Source organism: Hemiscyllium ocellatum, chromosome 13 (assembly GCF_020745735.1).
Source record: "Hemiscyllium ocellatum isolate sHemOce1 chromosome 13, sHemOce1.pat.X.cur, whole genome shotgun sequence".
Lineage (NCBI taxonomy): Eukaryota > Metazoa > Chordata > Chondrichthyes > Orectolobiformes > Hemiscylliidae > Hemiscyllium > Hemiscyllium ocellatum.
Window position 1 is genome coordinate 49,136,888 of NC_083413.1, and position 21,668 is coordinate 49,158,555.

General features: G+C 39.6%; 1 protein-coding gene across 1 annotated transcript in view; it reads left to right on the forward strand.

Moving 5' to 3' along the window:
* The first annotated feature begins 7,982 nt into the window (after positions 1–7,982).
* The window catches only part of gmps (guanine monophosphate synthase), a 30,086-nt gene continuing 16,400 nt past the window's right edge, over positions 7,983–21,668 (forward strand). Inside the window, exons 1-5 of the mRNA XM_060834812.1 lie at positions 7,983–8,090; positions 14,546–14,724; positions 18,571–18,685; positions 18,953–19,050; positions 19,574–19,677. Coding sequence (XP_060690795.1) covers positions 8,064–8,090; positions 14,546–14,724; positions 18,571–18,685; positions 18,953–19,050; positions 19,574–19,677 — 523 coding nt within the window. The 5' untranslated portion in view covers positions 7,983–8,063. The remainder of the gene's footprint in view (positions 8,091–14,545; positions 14,725–18,570; positions 18,686–18,952; positions 19,051–19,573; positions 19,678–21,668) is intronic.

A 21,668-nucleotide genomic window follows, 5' to 3' on the forward strand; every position in this document is an offset into this window, starting at 1 on the left:
AGAGAGTCCCCTAACACAATTGATTTCTTGGAACTCGACGTACCCCTCATTGCGTTAGAGCCAGTCTTGATACCAGAAATGTGGCTGGTAGTGCTATGTTCCCCTATGAATCGATCCTCCCATAAATTTTTCCAAAACAGCATACCTATTGAAATGGGGATAGACATAGAAGATTCCTGCACTAGCTGCCTACCTCTCTTACCTTTCCTGGAGTTAACCCATCTATGTGACTGTATCTGAGACTTTAACCCCTTCCTATAACTTCCAGTCTTGATACCAGAAATGTGGCTGGTAGTGCTATGTTCCCCTATGAATCGATCCTCCCATAAATTTTTCCAAAACAGCATACCTATTGAAATGGGGATAGACATAGAAGATTCCTGCACTAGCTGCCTACCTCTCTTACCTTTCCTGGAGTTAACCCATCTATGTGACTGTATCTGAGACTTTAACCCCTTCCTATAACTGCCAGTCATCACATACTGTTGCTGTTGCAAATTCCCCATTCAGGTTATTCAAAAATTATTTTCCTTTTAACAAAGTAATATTCGGCTATCATGAAAGCTGTCAGGAAAAGTATTTCCAAAATCTAGAACAGCAAGAAAACAACAAAATGTTTCTTGTGCTTTAGCAATTGAAGAGGCAGTTTCAGTTCAGGTTGAAGTCTCAAATATTTGTGTCAAATATATTATCATGCAGAATATATTAAAATGTGTTCTCCAAATGAAACTTCCCAAATAAAACAATCAGAATTACATTGACAACTTTTCTAGAGATCGACATTCTTTGAATTTGCAATAACAAGGCAGGCAATGAAGTCTTAATAATAATTGAAAGAACTGAAACAGTTCAGCCTCAAGTTCTATTAGTCTCTAAAATCTTAACAAAACATCAAATTTAAAATGCACTCTTCTTTTTATGAACACTCTGCATTTAAAAAAAACAGCAAAGATATTTTAATACAATATTCTCATCTGGCTAAAGCATGACCACTGACATGATTATGTGTTTTTAAAAAATAGCCAAATTTTTAAAAACAGGCATTGTAGAATTTCAAACAAATCAGGGGCTCAAGGCCCTCAATCAATTTGTTTTAAGGTTACAAGTTTGAGTATTTAAAAAGGACATAATGTTGTATAATTTTAATGTAAAAACAGAATCCGCCCTATTACATAGCCCACAAAACACATTGAATTGAGATCCTGATCCAAATAAGGCAAAACAGTTACTTTGATATTTTCTGAACCAGTATTTTAACAAACCAAATATTTAAATATCAAACACTTTCAGCATGACACAATTTTCATTGAAACTTGCCCCCTCCATGCAAGCATTAGTACAACCTTAATTTCAGCATTTCTCTTTTTTTTCCCGCATCTTCTTGATGAAATTACACCTATAAAAAGAGAAAACTCTCTTAGCGGACCACATGATGTCGCAGTCAATCCCACTCCCCCCAGAACAAAGACTCGCAGAGTCGAGCCCACAGCACAAAAACCCAGAAAATGCTTCCCCAGCAGTCAGTGCCCTTTACTGTCGGGACCCGAGTGGACTGACTCCACTTTCTCCCCCTTTTCCCAGTGATGCCATATTGTCCTAAAAGTACTTCTAAGGGGAGGTGTAGAGGATAAAGGCGATAACTTTAAGAAGTACCAAATTTTCTCTAGATGTTTTTCTTTGAGGTTCCTGATTTCTCACCCTTTTTAATGCTGTGGTGCCCCAAACCTCACCACTAGATGGCATTAACTCACTTTTTCCCAGAGGACTTTAACCCCCTTTTACCTAGAGGCCTTTAACCCCTTTTCAGTGAGAGGACTTTAACCCCTGATTTTAACTGTGGGACTCTGACCCCAATTCAGCCCTGGGACTCTAACCCAAATTCAACCCTGGGACTCTAACCACAGTTTAACCCTTTTTAGAATACTTTTCAAATCCAGTTTCTCGCAAAGCGACTCGTTGGTGTACAAGTGTGCGAGTTGCCTCAAAGATTTCATCACCACCGAGTCCCAGGAGATGAGGGGTTGTCTGAGTGGTAGATTTAGAGAAAGAGAGAGAAAGATCAAAGTGAAACTTACCTTGTGGTCCCATGCGTCTCACACAACAAACGCTCAGACGATTGCTCATTCAGTCCACCTGAAAGCTCCATGTATGTTGGAATCCCATCGCTGCTTCCAAATGTTAGGTTATTTTACTGCTGAGATTCTTACATCCTTGATACGACTGCAACACACCAACTTCTGTGAATAAGCAACCAAATTTATTCAGCACAGTTCAGTACAAGCTTTCTGGAGGAACCTTTAATACATACCTCGCAGAACTTCTGGGGTTGTTGCAAAAGCTATCACTGAAAAAGGAAACAGTCTTTTCTTTATACAAAACTCTCAAAATCACAGTTAGTGCTGCCCACAAGACAACCCTCAGCCATCCCCTCATAGTCACATGCCACTCAAGATACAATGCAGTGACCACTCCACCTCCAGAAACAATATAATGCAAATCATCCCTTAATGGTCAAATCTGTTACAAATTGTTTTTTGTAACCATAGTGGAGCGGTCAAATTCCAACTGTAATGTTCTTATTTATTTCTGGATGAAAATGTAAATCATCCCTGAATGGCAAGGAAATGGTCGTGTAAACCTCCCACATTCCACCTATAAGACAAAGACAACCACCTTACTTCTGGGGCATTCAATTTCGTGCAGGTCAGCAGAGCAAATGAACTCTTTAATATCTCATCACTGCTTGGCCGATTCTCCTCAGCCACCGCCTCTCATGTGCTGGACTCACCAATGTTAGAGTAGCATCTCTTGCCACTGTGCCCATCTTGACAATGTTGCTATGATACCCTTCCACCACTGGATCCAACCAATGATGAAGTCACTGATCCTCGAGCACCATCTTTCACTGCTGAGCCTACTTCATTGATGTAGCAGCCACCATATCGAATGCTAGGTCCCAACCTCGCTCCACAAAAGTAAGTATGGCCTCACTCGCCACCACCATGAGATCTGTGCTAATGTTCCTTCCCACCACCATGAGGTCTGCGCTGGGCTCCCTCATGGCTGCCACAGGGTCCACATTGGGTCCACTCAATTTTGTGCTGATGTTCTTCGCTGCAGCCAACACTGTCCAAGCTCAGTACAAAAGATAAGTAAAGAGAAGGAAAGAAACAAAAGCTGTCACTCCTATATTTCATGCTTTTATGGAGCGGATGAGTCCCAGTTCAGGAGTTCTAAGGAATTAGAGTTTTAGTTAGTAGATACATGCCAATGATTTATATCTATTACTTGTAGCTATAGTCTAATTACTAATAATAAATAATAATGCTGTTTAGTACAGAAACCTTCCAATCAACTTTGGTCTGAAAGTCATGTAAATTGGGGTGCATATTAGAAAACGCTAACATTTGGTCAGGAGTGGTAAGTGGATTGGCGCATCTTGCACGCAGTAGTGTTCCCATGTATTTGCTCCCTTTGCTCTTTAGGATAGTAGTGGCTGTATGTTTGGTAGATGCAGTCTAAGATGCCTTGGTGAATTTCTGCAGTGCCTCATGTAGATGGTATACACTGTTGCTACTGTGTATTACTAGTGGAGGTAATAAATGTTTGTGGATGTAGAGCCAATCAAGTGCTTGCTTTGTTCTGGATGGTGTCAAGCTTCTTGAGTGTAGTTGGAGCTGCATTCATCCAGGCAAGTGAGAAGTACTTCATCACACTCCTGACTTGTGGACCAATTTCAGGAAGCTAGGATGAGTTATTTGCTGCAGAATTCATAGCCTCTGACTTGCACTTGTCGTCACCACATTTAAATTACTTTGACCAGTTTAGTTTCTGGTCAAAGGTAACCCCCAGGATATTGATAGTATGTGATTCACTGATGCCATTGAATGTCAAGGAGCAATTGGTAGATTTTATTTTGGTGGAGATAATCATTTCCAAAATGTTTGTGCCTTGGACACATTTCCTGGTTTTAAGCCTTACAGAGTAAGAACAGTCAATTGTCTGAGTTTAATAGATTTTTCATGGATTTCCAGATGCAGGGGAATTGTCCTTTGGAAGGTTCAATTTCCTGGACATTTCTCTCAGTTTCCGCTTGCTCCCAATGTGCAATGTGTCAGAAAGGTAGTGCATTTCTGGAATGTGTCTGGAGTGCTGCAATGACTCTGTCCATCGGAATAGCCGTTGGTTTGATTTTAATGGAGGTCCAAGCTCAAAGCTCAGTCCTAGTTAAGCAATGCAATGATGTTAACATTCTTGTCCTTGTTTTCAAGCCCTGCATTTCCTTGCCTCTCCCTTTTTCTGTAATTTCTTCCAGCCCTCAAAACCCTCTAAGATACCAATAAATAAATAGTTAGGAATCCTATTTCAGATACAGCAATTAATAGCAAACCTATAAGTTTTTTTGTCTCACCCAGAAGACATTGCTGCAGGATGGTCGAGATAGGAAATTGAATATACCAAGTTATAAGGTTTATAAAATGAACAGGGAAAATTGCCGAGGAGGTGGAGTAGCCTAACTCATTAGAAACAAAAATACTTGAATAGTCAAGAGGATATAATGAGGGGAAAGCATTCAGCGGAGGCTATAGTGAGGAACAGTAAAGGATCTAAAACTGTAGTAGGTGGCGTGTACAAACCCATTCTATAAATGGAGAAATTAGGAAGTTTGTAGCAAAGCCAGAGTAGTATTAATGTGGGATTTTAACTTTAATATAGATTGGGAGAGACAAACAAGCACCTGTCAGAAAGGTAGTGAATTTCTGGAATGTGTCCTGGATAGTTTCCTATGTCCTAGATGCAACAAGGGGACAAGCAATATTAGATTTAGTAATGAACTGGATTTGATTAGTAATCTATTTGTCAAACACACTGCATTGAACTCCATCATGTTATTATCACTAATTGATAAATGAAGATGTGGTGCCAATCAAGTGTTTGCCTTGTCCTGGATGCGTCAAACTTCTTGAGTGTATTTGGAACTGCATTCATCTCGGCAAGTGAGAAGTACTTCATCACTCTCCTGATTTTTGGACCGATTTCAGGATGCTAGGATATGAGTTAATTGCTGCAGAATTCCTAGTTTCTGACCTGCACTTGTAGCCACAGCATTTAAATAGCTGTGCAACATTGATCAAATAGTGATAATAACATGATTGAGTTCCATGCAGTGTGTGAAAGCAAAAAGCATGATCAGCTACTAGTTTTAGGTTTAGTTAAGGCCAACTTTAACAAAATGAACAAAGGCTGACTGTAGTAAACTGGGAAAATCTGTTAATGGGTAAAACAACTTAAGAACAGGGGAGGACGTTTTAAGAAATATTTAATGCAATACAAAACTAGTTTATACCTCCGAGAGAAAAACTCCACTTCACAGAAATCAGCCATGGACAGTTAAAGAGATCAGGGATATCATAACATCGAAAGAAAGGGCTTATAAAAATGCAAACAAAACCATACTTCTGTTGAATGGGACAGATATAAAGACCAGCAAAGACCAAAGAGCAGCTTAGGAGAGCTACTAAAAAGAATCATGAAAGGAAACTTGCCAGAGGCATCAAATTCAATAAGAAATGTATTAGTTAGATAAAGTGAAAGCATGTGGTCAGGAGCAATGTTGGCTCTCTAAAGACTGAAAGTGGCAATATTGTCAATGACTGGGGAAATGACAGACATGTTTAATAATTACTTTATCACAGTATTTACAGTAGAATAGCTTGTTGGAAGTTCAGAGGAAATTAATAGAGTATCAGAAATATGGGTTGAATAAAATTAACTTAAGTAAAACATGGGTAAATTAAAGAATAGCAAAGCCCTGGCACCTAATAGTTTCCATCTGAGGTATTAAAGGAAATAAGGGACCATATTGTAAATGCCTGGTTATAGTCTTTCAGAGTTCCCTATACACAGGAATCATCCTTCTGGATTGGAAAATTGCATGCTACTCTGCTTTTAAATAAAATTAAAAGAGGAAAACCAGGGAATTATGGACCAATTAGCCGAACATTTGTGATGGGGAAATTGTTGGGAGTCTTTAATAGGGAATGGTGTAATGGAGCACCTTGAAACTTTTCAATTAATCAGGGAGAGCCTTCATGGATTCATGACAGGTAGGTCATGCCTGACAAATTTAATTGAATTTTTTGAATATGTGACTAAGTAGTGGATAGGGTAGTGCCGATGGGTGTTGTTTATATGGACTTTCCCCAGAAGATATTTGGTAGTCTCACATAAGAGACTGTTAATTAAAATGGAAACCTATGGAAGTGAGGCAAATTACTTTTATGACTAGGAAATTTATAGAGTGGCTGCTGACAGAAAATAGGGATCATGGATAAGCACTCAAATGACTAGGATGTAAATAATAGTGTCCCTCAAGAATCTTTTTTTCGGGCCTAAATTATTCATGTTAATTTTTAATGACTTGGATAGTAGCATAAAAAGTCATATTTCCAAATTTGCTGATGACACTAAGTTGGTTGAAACTGTAGATAGTACAGATTACAGCATAAACTTACAAGGAACATCAATAGACTAAGTGACTGGGTAAAACTGTGACAGATAGAGTTCAGTGTAAGCAAATGTGAGGTGATCCATTTTGTACCAAAAAAGGACAGATCAGGGTACTTTCTAAATGGTATGAAATTAAATACAGTAGATGTCCAAAGACATTTGGAGTTCAAGTGCATAATCTTTCAAATAATCAAGAACAAATGCAGAAAATAATAAAGAAAGCAAATGGAATGTTGCACTCAATATCTGGAGGATTGGAGAATGACTATGCAGAAGTTATGCTGCAATTACTAAACACACTTGGAGTACTGTGAGCAGATCTTTGCACCACAACAGAGGAAGGAGAGGTCTTGGAGGGAGTACAAGGTAGGTTTACAAGATTTGTACCTGGACCTCAGGGGTTATGAGAAGAGATTACACACATTATATATATTTTCTGTAGAATTTAGAACATTAAAAAGTGATCTGATCAAAGTCTTCACAGGATAGATAACGATATTTTCACTGTTGGGGAATTCTAGAACTAAGGGGCATAGTCTGAGAATTGCTGCCAGAGGAAGTGGTGAAGTCTGGTACAATTGCAACTTTTAAAAGGCGTCTGGATGGGTATATAAATAGGCAGGGTTTGGAGAGATATGGGTCAGGTGCTGGCACTTAGGACTAGATTGGGTTGGGATATCTGGTTGGCATGGATGAATTGGATAGAAGAGTCTGTTTCCGTGCTGTACATCTCTATGACTTAAAGTGTTAAAGATTATGGACCAAAGGCTGGTAATGAGAGTTCAGCCACATATCGGCCATGTTCTCATTGAATAATGCAACAGGCTCAATGGGTGAATGGCCTACTTCTATATGTATATTCCTTTCATCTGTGTAACTCTGGTCACTTGAGCATCCTAGATTGTGGACTGAAATAAAACCAAGAATCCAGGATGCTGGAAATCTGAAACAAAAACAGGAACTACTGGGGGTGAAAAAACACTCAGCAACTCTGGCACCATCTGTGTCGAAAACAACAGTTACTGATTCCACTCTAGTGCCTTCTTCAGAACTTCCATTGTGTACCATTGGCTGTGATGGCTTCAGTTGCTCGGGAATGCTGTGTCCAAACATTTACATTTCTCTTAGCTCCTTCGAAACGCTGCCCAGAATCTATCTCAGGTTTTGGACCATGTGCCCCAACACACCATGTGGTCCACTATGTCCCTCCATTATACGGTTGTTAAGATGTTTTATTTTGTTGAAGGCGCAACGTACGCCGTTGTTGACTAATCGGAATGTCTCACGCACGACCCAAGGGGTAATAGAAACCTGGAAAGTGAATTTGTGTAAGACATGCATCACCCAGTTGCCTAAAGTGGTGCTTGTGTGTGTACGCGGAATAGGCTGGCCTTGCGGCAGAGGGTGACACTGTGCGCTGCCCGGGAGGGGAGAGGAGAGGGGAGGGGCTGGGCTGGGCCGGGTCAGGCCAGGCTGGCGCGGGGGAGTGTGGGCCGCTCTCGCATTGTGGGCGGTAAAGTCGGAGCTCGTGGCTGCAGCAGGGGAACGCTGTGATGGCGCTGTGTAACGGCGACTCCAAGGTTAGTTTCACCGGCTGGGCAGCGACTCGGAGCTTCCCGCCGAGCGGCCCCGCGGTATCCACTGCCGGCAGGGCAGGGGACCGAAGGCTGGGCCAGGGAGCTGCAGTACCCGGCCCTCGAGTGCCGTGAGCGGTAGGAGAAGTCGAGGCTGCGGCCTGGGATTCGGGCGTTCAGTAGTGGTTGATTGAGTTCACTTCTTTCCCCGGGTGTCTGACTCGGTGCTGCTGTCGTGACTTAAGAAAAAAAGAAAGTGGCTGCTGTTCGCCTGGATCTGTTCATTTCGGCAGTGTAGGTTGGAGAGTCAGGCTTATGGGCCCGCTGTCCGGTGGGAGGGAATGGAAAGGTCGGCCGACATCTCCTGAAGTTACACTCCCAGTCTTCACTGAATTAAACTACAAAGTGAAGCGGCACAACTCCCCGCCCGAAGATCTGTCAGGTTGTACCACGATTCGGGGAGGCTTGTGCGGATGTGCTTATGTCTTAATCGTTTATTAATATAAGCGGTTGTAAAATGGCCATTGCCCTCGAGTAATCTGAAGAGACCACTTGATTGTTATTAAAATGGTAACAAGTTGGACTTAGTAACATGAGAATCATTTTGCAAAGAGACAGTGTACTTACAACAGCGGAGTAAATGTTTCCACTAGTTTAATATTGTAAGTTATGTTTTAGTTGAAGTTATTTATTCTGTTGATGTACCATGTTTTGAAATATGAGATTTTACTGTTGCTGCTCAGAAGAGATGGCTGTTATTGTCAGAGGACTCGCCAGCACTTTGGTACTTCCTTAGAAAAATATTCTCATTGCTCCAAAAAAGACGACTCCAAGAGACTGTGTACCTTGGTCTGGATGTGCCCACAAGAAGAAACATCCTTCTACACATTCACCTTGTCCAGGACCCTCAGGATCTTTTATATTTTAATTAAATTATCCCTCAATGTTCTAAACTTCAGCGGAAAGAAGTCCACCATGTAAAATATTTATTAATAAGACAACCCACTCATTCCAAATACTAATCTGATACACCTTCTCTAGATATCTCCAGTGCTCTCCTCTTCCTTGATTAAGAACACCAAAAATGTGTACGGTATTCAAGTAGTGGTCTCACTACCACTGCCCTGTATAACAAAAGCGTAGATTGCTTTTGAGAGAAAAGGGAAGAAAAGGGTATATAGAATCGATGCCTGTAAGTTCTTTATATAATGACTTCCAACTAGGTACAAGCGGCAGAAGCTATAGATTGTATGAAACATTTTAGGGGTAGCCTGTAGAATAATTCATGATTGATCAACTATTGCATTTCTTCAAATCTTTTCCTACTAGGACCTCCTTTCAAGGCTTGAAAAGTTATTTTGATTCATCAATGAGAATTGAGAGATTTGGGAAGTGGCAAATTCTATTAGAAACTAAGTACAGCTGTTAAAGCTTGGTCAGAGCTTGAAAGAGGCCATTGCTGCCTGACACCGAGGAATTTCATGTTCAGGTATAGGGGTATATATAGGGTAGGGGAATGGGTCTGGGTGAGTCACTCTTTGGAGGGTGGGTGTGGACTTGTTGGGCCGAAAGGCCTGTTTCCATACTGTAGGGAATCTAATCTAATCACAAATGTTCAGTGATAAGCCTAATTTCTGCTAAGCATTCTCTGGCACTGAAATTAACTTTACAAATATAGAATATCAAGCCTTCAGAATTTAATTTTGTTCTAATTTTCTATGCTTTGTATTACCCTCCTTTTCAGTTGTTTGTTTCCTGTTCATGGTTTCAGTACACTTTATGCTTTGTTTTGAACTTTCAGTGAAGATTCTGCAATCTGATTAGAGGCGGGTTGGATCAGATGCCCAGTGACAGCATACCTCCACCCAAACACTGATGAAAACTGCTCAAGCAGTAGTCAGTATACTGAATGGCAAGTGCTGCTTCTTTGCCACTGACACTGTTCAGGCCATAGAGTCTATAGACAGAAATAGGACCAAGGCATCCATGTCAATGTTTCTGCTAAACACAAGCCTCCTCTTCATCTAATTTTCCTTAAATGTATTATTTCCTTATTTGACTCCTCTTTAACTTCATCTTAAGTGTAACTGTGATTTTCTTCAACTACTATTTGGTAGTTTGTTCCATGTTCGACATACTCCACATCATACTCCATAAATCTAACCTCTAGGTCACCCCTCAGCCTTGTGTTCTTTGATAGGAGGTTCAATTCTTCCTGTATGCAATCTGTTCAATTGTCATTTTCTAATAACTCTGGACAAACAATAAGATTAAACATTAATTTAAAGTTAATGACCAACGGTATGGTGCAAAATGTTATTTTTGAAAAGCTTGCCCTAACAAATGGACTTTAGCTATGGGGAGAAATCTCTAGAAAATAGCTTCTAGCCTTATGTTGACACTCCAAAAAATTGATCTTGCCCATCTGAATTCGAACTGTAATGCACATTCCTGTGCAATGAATCGTAGAACTCCTTGCTGCTTTCTTCTGCACTCTGACGCGCTAACAGTGATATTCACTAATTTTAGTATTTCCTCTGCACTCATTCCCTGGCAAAGTCCATCACTTTTGCACTACATTGGCCTTGAGTCCAGACAGAGATGTTGATTAGATATCCTTCGCATCTCAAGTCTCTTTTATCTTGGTGGTAACTGGACAGCTTAAAACTCAGCTGTTTACAACCTCATATTGTAAACACTTTTCTGGAATTTGGAGGCTTTCATCAATCTACAATTAACGTACAGGCAGCTCCTATTATCCAAGTGTAAACACCTTTCACCTTCTTCCCAGCAGAACAATCTCGACCCCCTTGAATCTTGTCATGAGCACTCAGTTCACTCAAGCAGTTTTCAGTGTGGGTCACAGGGCATCTTCATTTTACTCTAATTTGAAAATAGTATCAAATAGTAATCTTTTAACTTCATTGTAACAAAAATGATTTACCTCTTTTCATCATTTCTAAACAAAGTATTTCCAAAGCAAATGGGTAACCTTCAACAAAACTAAGTCAGTGCAATTTCACATAGAAAAAGTAATTAATTATTGAATATCTGAATTGTAATTTGGATTGTAATCCTGGAGTCTCTTAAAAGATCCATTCGTTTGCCTTGGAAGTTGGGTGAATCGACATTTTATTTTAGAATGTTGTGGATTTGTTGTAGCTGTCTTATGAGCAGAGTTTTCAGAGCAGGTTAAAGTAATAGAAATGTACAGTCCAACTTGTCTATGTTCAATTAGTGTAACCCCATTTCCCAGCACTTTGCCCCTTCCTATTTATATACCCATTCAAATGTCTTTTAAATATTATAATTGTACCAGCCTCCACCGCTTCTTCTGGCAGTTCATTCCGTATAGGCACCAACCTTTGCATGAAAAAGTTGGCACGTGGGTCCCTTTGAAATCTTTGCTCTCTCACCCTAGCTGTGCCCTCTACCTCTGGAATTTTCCCCAACTCAGGGAAAAGACCTTGTCTATTTACCATTTCAATGCCAGTCGTGATTTTATAAACCTCTACAAGGTCATTTCTCAACCTCTGACGCTCCAAGGAAAACAGCTCCAGCCTCTCCCTATAACCCAAATCCTCCAACTCTGGCAACATCCTTGTAATTCCTTTCTGAACTCTTTCAAATTTCACACATTATTCCTCTAAAAGGGAGACAAGAATTGCACACAATAATCTGAAAGAGGCCTAATCAATGTCTGCAGCTTGACCTCTCAACTCCTATACTCAGTGCACTGACCAATTAAAGAAAGCATACAAAATGCTGCCTTCACTATCATGTCTTGGGACGCAACTTGCAAGGAACTGTGATTATTGAATGTGGATTGGTCAGAAGCCGCCTCTACTGAGATGGAAGTTCTTAATTAAAACAAATCCAAACAAGTGGAGAAAAAAGCTTCCAATAAGAGATGCTAAATTATAATCTTGAATTAAATAGCATGGCAGAAGCATGTGATCAATTGAATGTCATCTTCATTTGTTTCATTTATTGCTGAGGTTCTCTCTTTTTGTCTAAGTTCAAAGTATATGTATGTAGGTTTGCTGACTGAGCTGGAAGGTTTGTTTTCAGACGTTTTGTCACCATAGTAGGTAACATCACCTGTGAGCCTCCAGAAGAAGCACTGGTGGTATGGCCTGCTTTTTGTATCTTGAGGTTTCCTTGGGTTGGTGATGTCAACTCCTGTTCTTTTTCTTAGGGGGTGGTAAATGGGATCCAAGTCAATGTCTTTGTTGATAAAGTTCCTTCGAAAATGAATCTTCCAGCTCAGCGAGCAAACCTACACCCAGAACCTGAACCTGAGCAACAAGTTTTCTCAAAGTTCGTTCAAAGTATGTGATCTGAGTAATCATCTTATTGTATAAGGCCAAAATATACAAGTATGAATTCTGCTTGTCCTGTTTGTATAACTATGGACTGACGCAGAAGTGAACTTGTTCTAACTTCTGAAGTATGTTCAAACGGTTTTGCATTGCTATGATTCTCAGGACATTGCAAAACTTTGCAAAAGATTTTACTTTTCTCTGTCGTATATTCACGGCATTTAGGTTAAAAGCAGGAGCTGATGTACATTTGGTGATTGAGGGAAGAAAGTTGAACAGGACTTTGGAAGAACTACTTGTCCTTCAAATATTGCTGTGGGGTCCTCTTTCAATCTGAATTGTTGGGACAGATGGGCCTCAGTTCAACATTTCAGCTGATGAGTGGCATCTCTGAAGTTATGTGCTTTCAAGACAGTCCTGGAATGTTGCCCTAGTTGATGTGCTTAAGTACAAAAGCAGGACTGAAGTGCAAGTTTAGGAGTATTGTGAAGTTACTGTTAGTGAATCAAGCAGCTCTTAGAAGATGATGAGCGCAGGTCTCATGCTCCAAGGGTAATTCACTGCAATTTGAGGTTAGTTGTTAGATTTGGTCTTAATAAATTATAAATAGTAAGCTTTAGTTCTTAGAGGCTATAATCTAATCTTTCATAAGATAATCTTTTGAGGCAGTTTAGTGATTTGGGAGAACATGAGTTCAGATCATTGTCTTTAAGTACAAGTTCATAGAGATGTACAGCATGGAAACAGACCCTTCGGTCCAACCTGTCCATGCCGACCAGATATCCCAAACCAATCTAGTACCACCCGGCCCATATCCCTTCAAACCCTTCCTATTCATTTACCTATCCAAATGCCTCTTAAATGTTGCAATTGTACCAGCTTCCACCACATTCTGTGGCAGCTCATTCCATACACGTACCACCCTCTGCGTGAAAAAGTTGCCCCTTAGGTCTCTTTTATATTTTTCCCCTCTCACCCCTAAACCTATGCCCTCTAGTTCTGGACTCCTCGACCCCAGGGAAAAGACTTTGTCTATTCATCCTGTCCATGCCCCTCATAATTTTGTAAACCTCTATAAGGTAACCCCTCAGCCTGCGACGCTCCAGGGAAAACATCCCCAGCCTGTTCAGCTTCTTCCTGTAGCTCAGAAGCTCCAACCCTGGCAGCATCCTTGTAAATCTTTTCTGAACTCTTTCAAGTTTCACAACATCTTTCCGGTAGGAAGGAGACCAGAATTGCATGCAATATTCCAACAGTGGCCTAACCAATGTCCTGTACAGCTGCAACATGACCTCCCAATTCCTGTATTCAATACTCTGACCAATTAAGGGAAGCATACCAAACGCTGCCTTCACTATCCTATCTACTTGCAACTCCACTTTCAAGGAGCTATGAACCTGCACTCCAAAGTCTCTTTGTTCAGCAACACTCCCTAGGACCTTACCATTAAGTGTATAAGTCTTGCTAAGATTTGCTTTCCCAAAATGCAGCACCTCACATTTATCTGTTGATCAGAATGTTGATGGTATAAACTTTAAAATCAATGTGCTGCAATGTTAATGTGCTGCTGTCATTGAATTATATGCTGCTACTAATCTTTGGCAAAATGAAATAAAAGAAAGTGTCTTCTGGAGGGAGAGAGCTATTAAAATTTTGGAATAATTATATCATAAAGTACTTCAAGCATTTGACTTTTAATGTTTCTTTGAGATGATTGGCACTGGCAGTAACTTCATTTCCAAGTTAGTTGTCAAAAATAGTTTTTGACTTGCAGTGAATAGCACAGGGTTTTTGAATACATTTCTTACAAGCCTTACAAGTCACAGTATCAAAATTATTTTCAGTGTGGTGTTCAGGAATTTACAGTTTTATTCAGCATTTTTGTCTTTAAAGTTGTGCAAGTTTGAGTTGTATGCTTTTCCGATGTGTATTCTGTAGTTGTGGTTTACTAGTCCCTAAAATGATGCTCTGTGAAGGGGCAGCTGTTTTAATGAAGCATATATTTTGATTTGTATATTGGTATAATTTTAATTCTGATCGAAGCATGCAAGATATAACAAGTTATCAGAATTTGTGTTTAAATCAGATATAAAAGCATTGTGTTTAGTTTTGATTTGCTGTCTTCTCATCCTTGAATAGGAGACTGCTGGAGGAGACATCAAGGATGCCAGACATCAGTATGAAGGGGCTGTAGTAATTCTTGATGCAGGAGCACAGTATGGAAAAGTAATTGACCGGCGTGTTAGAGAACTTTCTGTACAGTCAGAAATTCTGCCACTTGAGACACCTGCTTTTGCAATCAAAGAAAATGGTTTTCGGTAAGAATTAATGTTTGGTACAGTTTAATTGGATGAGTGTAAGTCTTTCAACATTCATCAGAATATGATTTTTAATATCATAAGTATTTAAAATTTATTGTTTCTGTATCTGTTGAGCTATCAGCAGTGACAGAATTGTACACTCCGACACAATCTGCAACTTATCCCCCACTTTACCATTATTCCTAGGGATCAGACATACCTTTGAGTGCAGGAGGGCATATCAGGAGCAGCACTGGGCCTACCTGAAAATGAGGTATCAACCTAGTGAAGCCACAAAATAAGATCACTAGCATACCAGACAGTATTAGCAGCAAGTGATAGTTAAGTGATTCTGCAACTAATGGATCAGATCTACCTTTAGCAATCCTGCCACATCCCCGTTCTGTATGGTGGTAAATGAGTAAATAATTCACTGGAGAAAGAGGGCTCCACAAATACCTATGTCCTCAACATTAGGGGAACCTAGCATATCCGTGCAAAAGATAAAGCTAAAACATTTGCAGTAGTTCTCAGCCGGAAATGCCAACTGGATGGTTTATCTCGGCCTTCTCTATGGTCCCCAGCCTCTTGTGTGCGAGTCTGTTTAGCCGATTTATTTCTTTCCATGTGATAGCCAGAAATGGCTGAAAACGCTGAATATGTCAATGTCTGAGGACAATGTTCTGACCATAGTCCTGAAAACTTGCCCCGGAACCTATGCACCCCTAGCTAAGTTATTCCAGTACAGTTACCATATTGGCAGGTAGATTTTGTATGTCATATACACAACGCTGGCAAAGTTCAATCCTGTTGATTAGTAATATCTTCAACAGTGTTGTCATTGCAGAACTTAGCTGCTCATTGGTGCTTAGTTTGGACTCTGTCAGGGCTACTCAATTACTGATGCCTTTGGTTCAATCATGGACAAAGCAACTGAATTCCAGAAGTGGAGTAACTTCCCTTGACATCAAGATTACATTTTACTGAGGCATCCAGGAGCCTTTGAAAAACTCAAGCCAATGAGAATCAAGGGGAAAACTCTTTTGCTGGCTGGCAGCATACCTGACAGGAAGGAAGATTGTTATGGTTGTTGGAGGTCAGTCATCATAAGTTCACAACATTTCTGCAGAAGTTCCTCTGGATAGTGTCCTAGGCCAAAATACCTTCTGGTGCTTCATCAATAACCCCACCCCCCCCAAATCATAGGTCAGAAGTAGGGATATTTGCTGATGATTACAGTGTTCACCATTTGTGACTCCTCAGGTATTGAAGCACTCTATATCAAAATGCAGCGAGACTTGGACACTGTCTAGGTTTGGTTGATAATCAGCAAGTAACATTTGCATCATACAAATATCAGACAATTACCTTCTCCTCCAAAAGTCAATCAAACCATTGTCCTTTGATTATTCATTGATGTTACTATCATTAAATTTCCCACCATCAACGTCATGAGATTAGCTTTGATCAGAAATTGAACTTATAACCATTTATTTATATGGGTATTCAAAAGGGTGTCATAGGCTAGGAATTCTATTGCAGTAACTCGCCATCTGACTTCCTAAAATGTGCCCACCATCTAGAAGGCACAAATCAAAAGTGGGATGGAATGCTCCCCACTTGTCTGGATGAATCCAGTTCCAACAGTACTCAAGCTTGACTGCATCCATGGCAAAGCTGTTTGTTTGATTGGCATCACACTTATAAGCATCCATTTCCTCCAGCTCTGCAGAAGTTCACCAAAGTTCCTTAGGCAACACTTTCCAAAGCTGTAGCAGCTTCCATCTAGGAGGACAAGGAAAACAGATACATGAGAATATTGTTATAAAGGTGTAGGTGTGTACTGTACCTTTGAGACACTGGGATCTGGCGTGGACTTAGAGACTTAGAATTTAAAATGTAACATTTAACTGTGAAACCAAAAGTGCGGCTGAGTTGCCATGGTTCACAACAAATTCAAATTTGGCCAATCAGTTTAAATTATGCCCCAAGATACCAAAATCCAATTGAATTTGAATTTAGTGTTTTGATGACATCAAACCAATAAAATAAATGTTTTGGGGTTATAAAACCGGACATTTTGAACAGTTGGAGGGAGAACAGCGAAGATAGCCAAGCCAAGCACCAACAAATACAGACTGCTTGACTAATAGCTCTCTGAAAGGTACCTGTTCATGTGAAGACCTGTGAAGCAGAATACTGAAGAGAAGACAGCTTAGAGAAACGTACAAAGTTTGACATCCGAAGACGTCAACTGGATTTGAGTAATTTGCCTTAAATTTAAGAGCGAATTTATCGGACCAGTGTTGTAGGGTGGGGAGGTAGAAATAGAAATAGGTTTAAAGAAAGGAGTTATAAATAGTTGTTTAATTTTCTCTTTAGGACTTAAAGAATAAAATTGTTAATTTTACTAAATCATAAGATCTGGGATAGTTCTTTTGACATTTGAAATTTAACAGATTACAGCGCGAGGTGAACGTTTTTATATGTGACTAGTTTAAATTATTAGAGGGGTTTACCCCTTGTCATAACAATATCAGCACCTGCAAGTTACTCCCCAATCCACTTACCATCCTGTCTTAGAAAAATATTGCTTTTCCTTCAGTGTCCCTAGGTTAAAATCCTAGAAGCGATTCCTTAATATCATGGTGGATCTGCTTGTACTAAAAGGAACACAGTAGTTTAAGTGAACAGCTCACCATCACCATCTCTAGCAACTGGAAATTGACAACAAATGCTGGCCCAGCCAGTAATCTTCACATTCCATGAATAAACTGCATATATTGTACGCATCTACCCTCTTGGCTTGAAAGACCTCATGGAATAATGGAAATCTTACAGAACTAACTGGAGTTGCTGAGATATGTTTACTCCTTTAAGTGTCTGATCCAAAGACCTTCAAATTACAGACTTAGAACATTATGCATATGTTGTTAATGTTCATCTAATAGCATTTAGCCAACCTATTATTCAGGGCTGACAAGGTTAGGAAAGGCGAACAGAACATAAAAGATGCTGAAGCTGTAAGCCTGACGTGATTGTTTTTTATTTTCATAAGTGTGAGGCACCACGTGGAAAAGGTAGATTAGATTACTTACAATGTGGAAACAGGCCCTTCGGCCCAACAAGTCCACACCAACCCGCAACCACCCAAACCCAATCTCCTACATTTTACACCTTCACCTAACACTACGGGCAATTTTAGCATGGCCAATTCACCTAACCTGCACATTTTTGGACTGTGGGAGGAAACCGGAGCATCTGGAGGAAACCCATGCAGACACTGGGAGAATGTGCAAACTCCACACAGTCAGCTGCCTGAGGCAGGAATTGAACCCAGGTCTCTGGTGCTGTGAGGCAGCAGTGCTAACCACAGCTTTTAAAACTTTCCATGATTAGTTTTTGGAACTTTGTTTGATGAAGGTGTATTCAGATTTATATTCCAAATTACGTAGTTTCTTCACAATCAATTTAAATTTTTTGAAGCCTTTGTTTTATTGGGTCAACTGAATGGGTAATCATGAGCTAGTCATTCTTAATTCAATTGCTTTTAAGTTTATTGGCCTCTGGAAGTTCTCTGAATTATGTAATTGATACTAACTTTATAGAAAATCAGGTACATTAACTTTGGCACTCTTTGATATGAATAGTAATTCTGCTGTATTTTGAAAACTATTTGTTCCATTCCTTTTTGTATTGAATTGTAGTTCTTGCTTTACTTTTTTATCATTGACTTAATATTGCCTTGTAAGCTTTTCTTTATTTTTATTGCAGTATTTGATTACCAGCTTATTTTAATGCTATTATTACATTCCTACAAATATACAGGTGTCTTATTCTTTAAATATGGTTTCTGTTTTACAGAGCCATCATCATATCTGGAGGGCCAAGTTCTGTCTATGCAGAGGATGCTCCATGGTTTGATCCAGCGATATTTACAATTGGCAAACCAGTTCTTGGAATCTGCTATGGAATGCAGGTATTATACACAAATTAAGATCATTCATAAGAGTTAGTAAAGACTTGAAGCTGACCTAAAGCATTTTACTTTGATCTGTACTTATCAGGGGTGTGATGATATCACATAACTTAAACCTGTGCCGAGTTATGTAATAGTGACCTTCCACTGATGTGTTTTAATCCGGTGCCTTGGACATTTTATCTGCTCAGCAGTGGGCAAAACTTAATTTTATGCAGAAGGAAAATTTGAAACATAACTCGTTATCTTTCATTTGCACTCACACAGATGATGAATAAAGTTTTTGGAGGTACAGTGCACAGAAAGAATGTGAGAGAAGATGGTCTTTTTACAGTAAATGTGGATAACAGTTGTTCACTGTTCAGGTACTGATGATTTATTCTAATTCACATGTTTTTGACAAGCACTTGGTCTCTGGGTTATACAGTGTGAAGGGATTTTGTGGGACACAGACCAACACACAATGTAAATGTGTTCAGTGACACTGACAGACACGTATTCTCTGGGTTAAATAGTGTGAAAGGTTTACTGCTCACTCTCTGGATCATATGTTCTGAAGGGGTTCAGTGACAATGAGAGACACTCACTCTGAGTTATAATTAAAAAAACTGTTACTGGAGAGTCTTGTACTAGTTGGTACTGATAGTCATATAATGTCAAAAGAATCTGTCTTTTGAATACTCAAATACTACTGACCATTTAGGTTACGCTTTTATGGCTAAATTGTTTACACTTTTCTTAGTTTTCAGTCCTAAAAAGAGAATGAAAATAATTTCCAATAGAACCAGGAATTTCATATTGGCTTTTGTCATTAATGAACACAATTATCTTATGTAATTTGTGATATGTTATCTAGTTTTCTGTATTTCTTCATTTTCCATCCATTAGAGGTCTACAGAAAGATGAGCTTGTTCTGCTCACACATGGTGACAGTGTGGACAAGGTGGCAGAGGGGTTCAAAGTCGTTGCACAGTCTGGAAACATTGCAGCAGGTATAATTAGCAGTAAATAGCTTGTGAATTCCAGTTTAACTGTGTTTGCTTCTGATATAAATGTAATGTGACAGACCCGTTGTATTGGAATGAAAAGTCAGCACTTTATCCATACTGTGATCATAAGCAGAGTTTTATTTTGTTCAAGAAGGGGAGTAGAGCAAGACTGGAAATTATAGACCTGTGAACCTTACTTCAGTTGTAGGAAAAGTGTTGGAAAGGGCTATAAGAGAGAGGATTTGTAATCATCTAGAGAGGAATATATTGATTAGGGATAGTCAACACAGTTTTGTGAAGGGTAAGTCATGCCTCACAAACCTTATTGAGTTCTTTTGAGAAGGTGACGAAACAGGGGGATGAAGATAAGCAGTTGATGTGGTGTATATGGATTTCAGTAAGGCATTTGATAAGGTTCCCCATGGTAGGCTATTGCATAAATTAGAGGCACGGGATTGAGAGTGATTTAGCACTTAGAATCCGAAATTGGCTAGCTGGGAAATATTCACCCTGGAGTTCAGTAACTAGTGGCATACTGCATGAATCCATTTTGGGTGCACTATTGTTTGTCATTTATACAAATGACCTGGATGAGGGCATGGAAGGATGGGTTAGTAAATTTGCAGATGATGCTAAGGTCGATAGAGTTGTGCATAGTGACGAAGGATGTTGTAGGTTACAGAGGGACATGCATAAGCTGAAGAGCTGGCCTGAGAGGTGGCAAATAAAGTTAAAGGGGTAAACATGTGAGGAGATTCACTTTGGATGGAGTAACAGGAATGTAGAGTACTGAGCTAATGTTAAGATTCTCGGCAGTGGAGACGGGCAGAGAGATTGGTGCGTAGATCCTTGAAAATTGCCACTCAGGTTGATAGAGTTGTTATTGGCAGAGGGATTGAGTTTCAGAACCACGAGGTCATGTTGCAGCTGTACAAAACTCTGGTGCAGCCACATTTGGACTATAGTGTGCGGTTCTAGTCACCGCATTATAGGAAGAATGTGGAAGCTTTGAATAGGGTTCAGAGGAAATTTACAAGGATGTTGCCTCATTTAGAGGGAATGTCTTATGAGGAAAGGCTAAGGAACTTGAGGCTATTTTTGTTAGAGAGAAGGTTGAGGGGTGACTTAATTGAGACATACAAGATAACCAGAGGGTTATCACTGTCCAACCTTTTTCCTTGAATGGTGATGGCTAGCATGAGAGGACATATCTATCACCCCTCAATTTAAAGCTATAGGACAGATGCCAGAGATAGAGTAAAAGGGGCATGGAATGCAGCGCCTGCAACAGTAGTAGACCTGCTAAATTTAAGGGTATTTAAATGGTCATTGGATAGGCATATGGACGCAAATAGAATAATATAGGTTAGCTGGGCTTCAAATTGATTTCGCAGGTCAGCACAACGTCAAGGGCCTGTACTGTGCTGTAATGTTCTCTGTTCATTTGGTGTGGCAATTCCTTTTTATAAACTGCAGTAACTTTATAAATTTATTGTTAATAAATTTTCTTAGATGAAATACTAGAACTATAATGGAATCCTAATAGGTTCTGGAACTTCAAGTTGTCTTGTAACGCTCGGGATATCTTTTGAGTTAAAAGCAATATTTTGGAAAAAAAAGCTTAGGTAAAAAGGAAGACTATTTTGTATTTCCTTCTACTTAAGTCAAATTCTACTACTTTCTTGATTAAGTGATCTTGTGAACTTTGAATGGAGGAATGAGGAAGCTAGTTGTTTCATAAAAGCTTTCTTACATATGATCAAGCTCTGGTCAATGGTGCCTTTTGTTTGGCTGTTTCATTAATATATAATAAAACTAAATCAACTAAATGATTTCGGACATTATCTTCCATCTTCAAATTGCTTTAAAATAAATTTCTGTTCCAAATTGAGGTAATTAACTGACCTATCTATAATCCATAATGGAGTATCTGAATTTCCAGTGCAGTCTGTCTATCCATTCCAAAATGAAAATGTGTGCGTATTTGTGGGCAG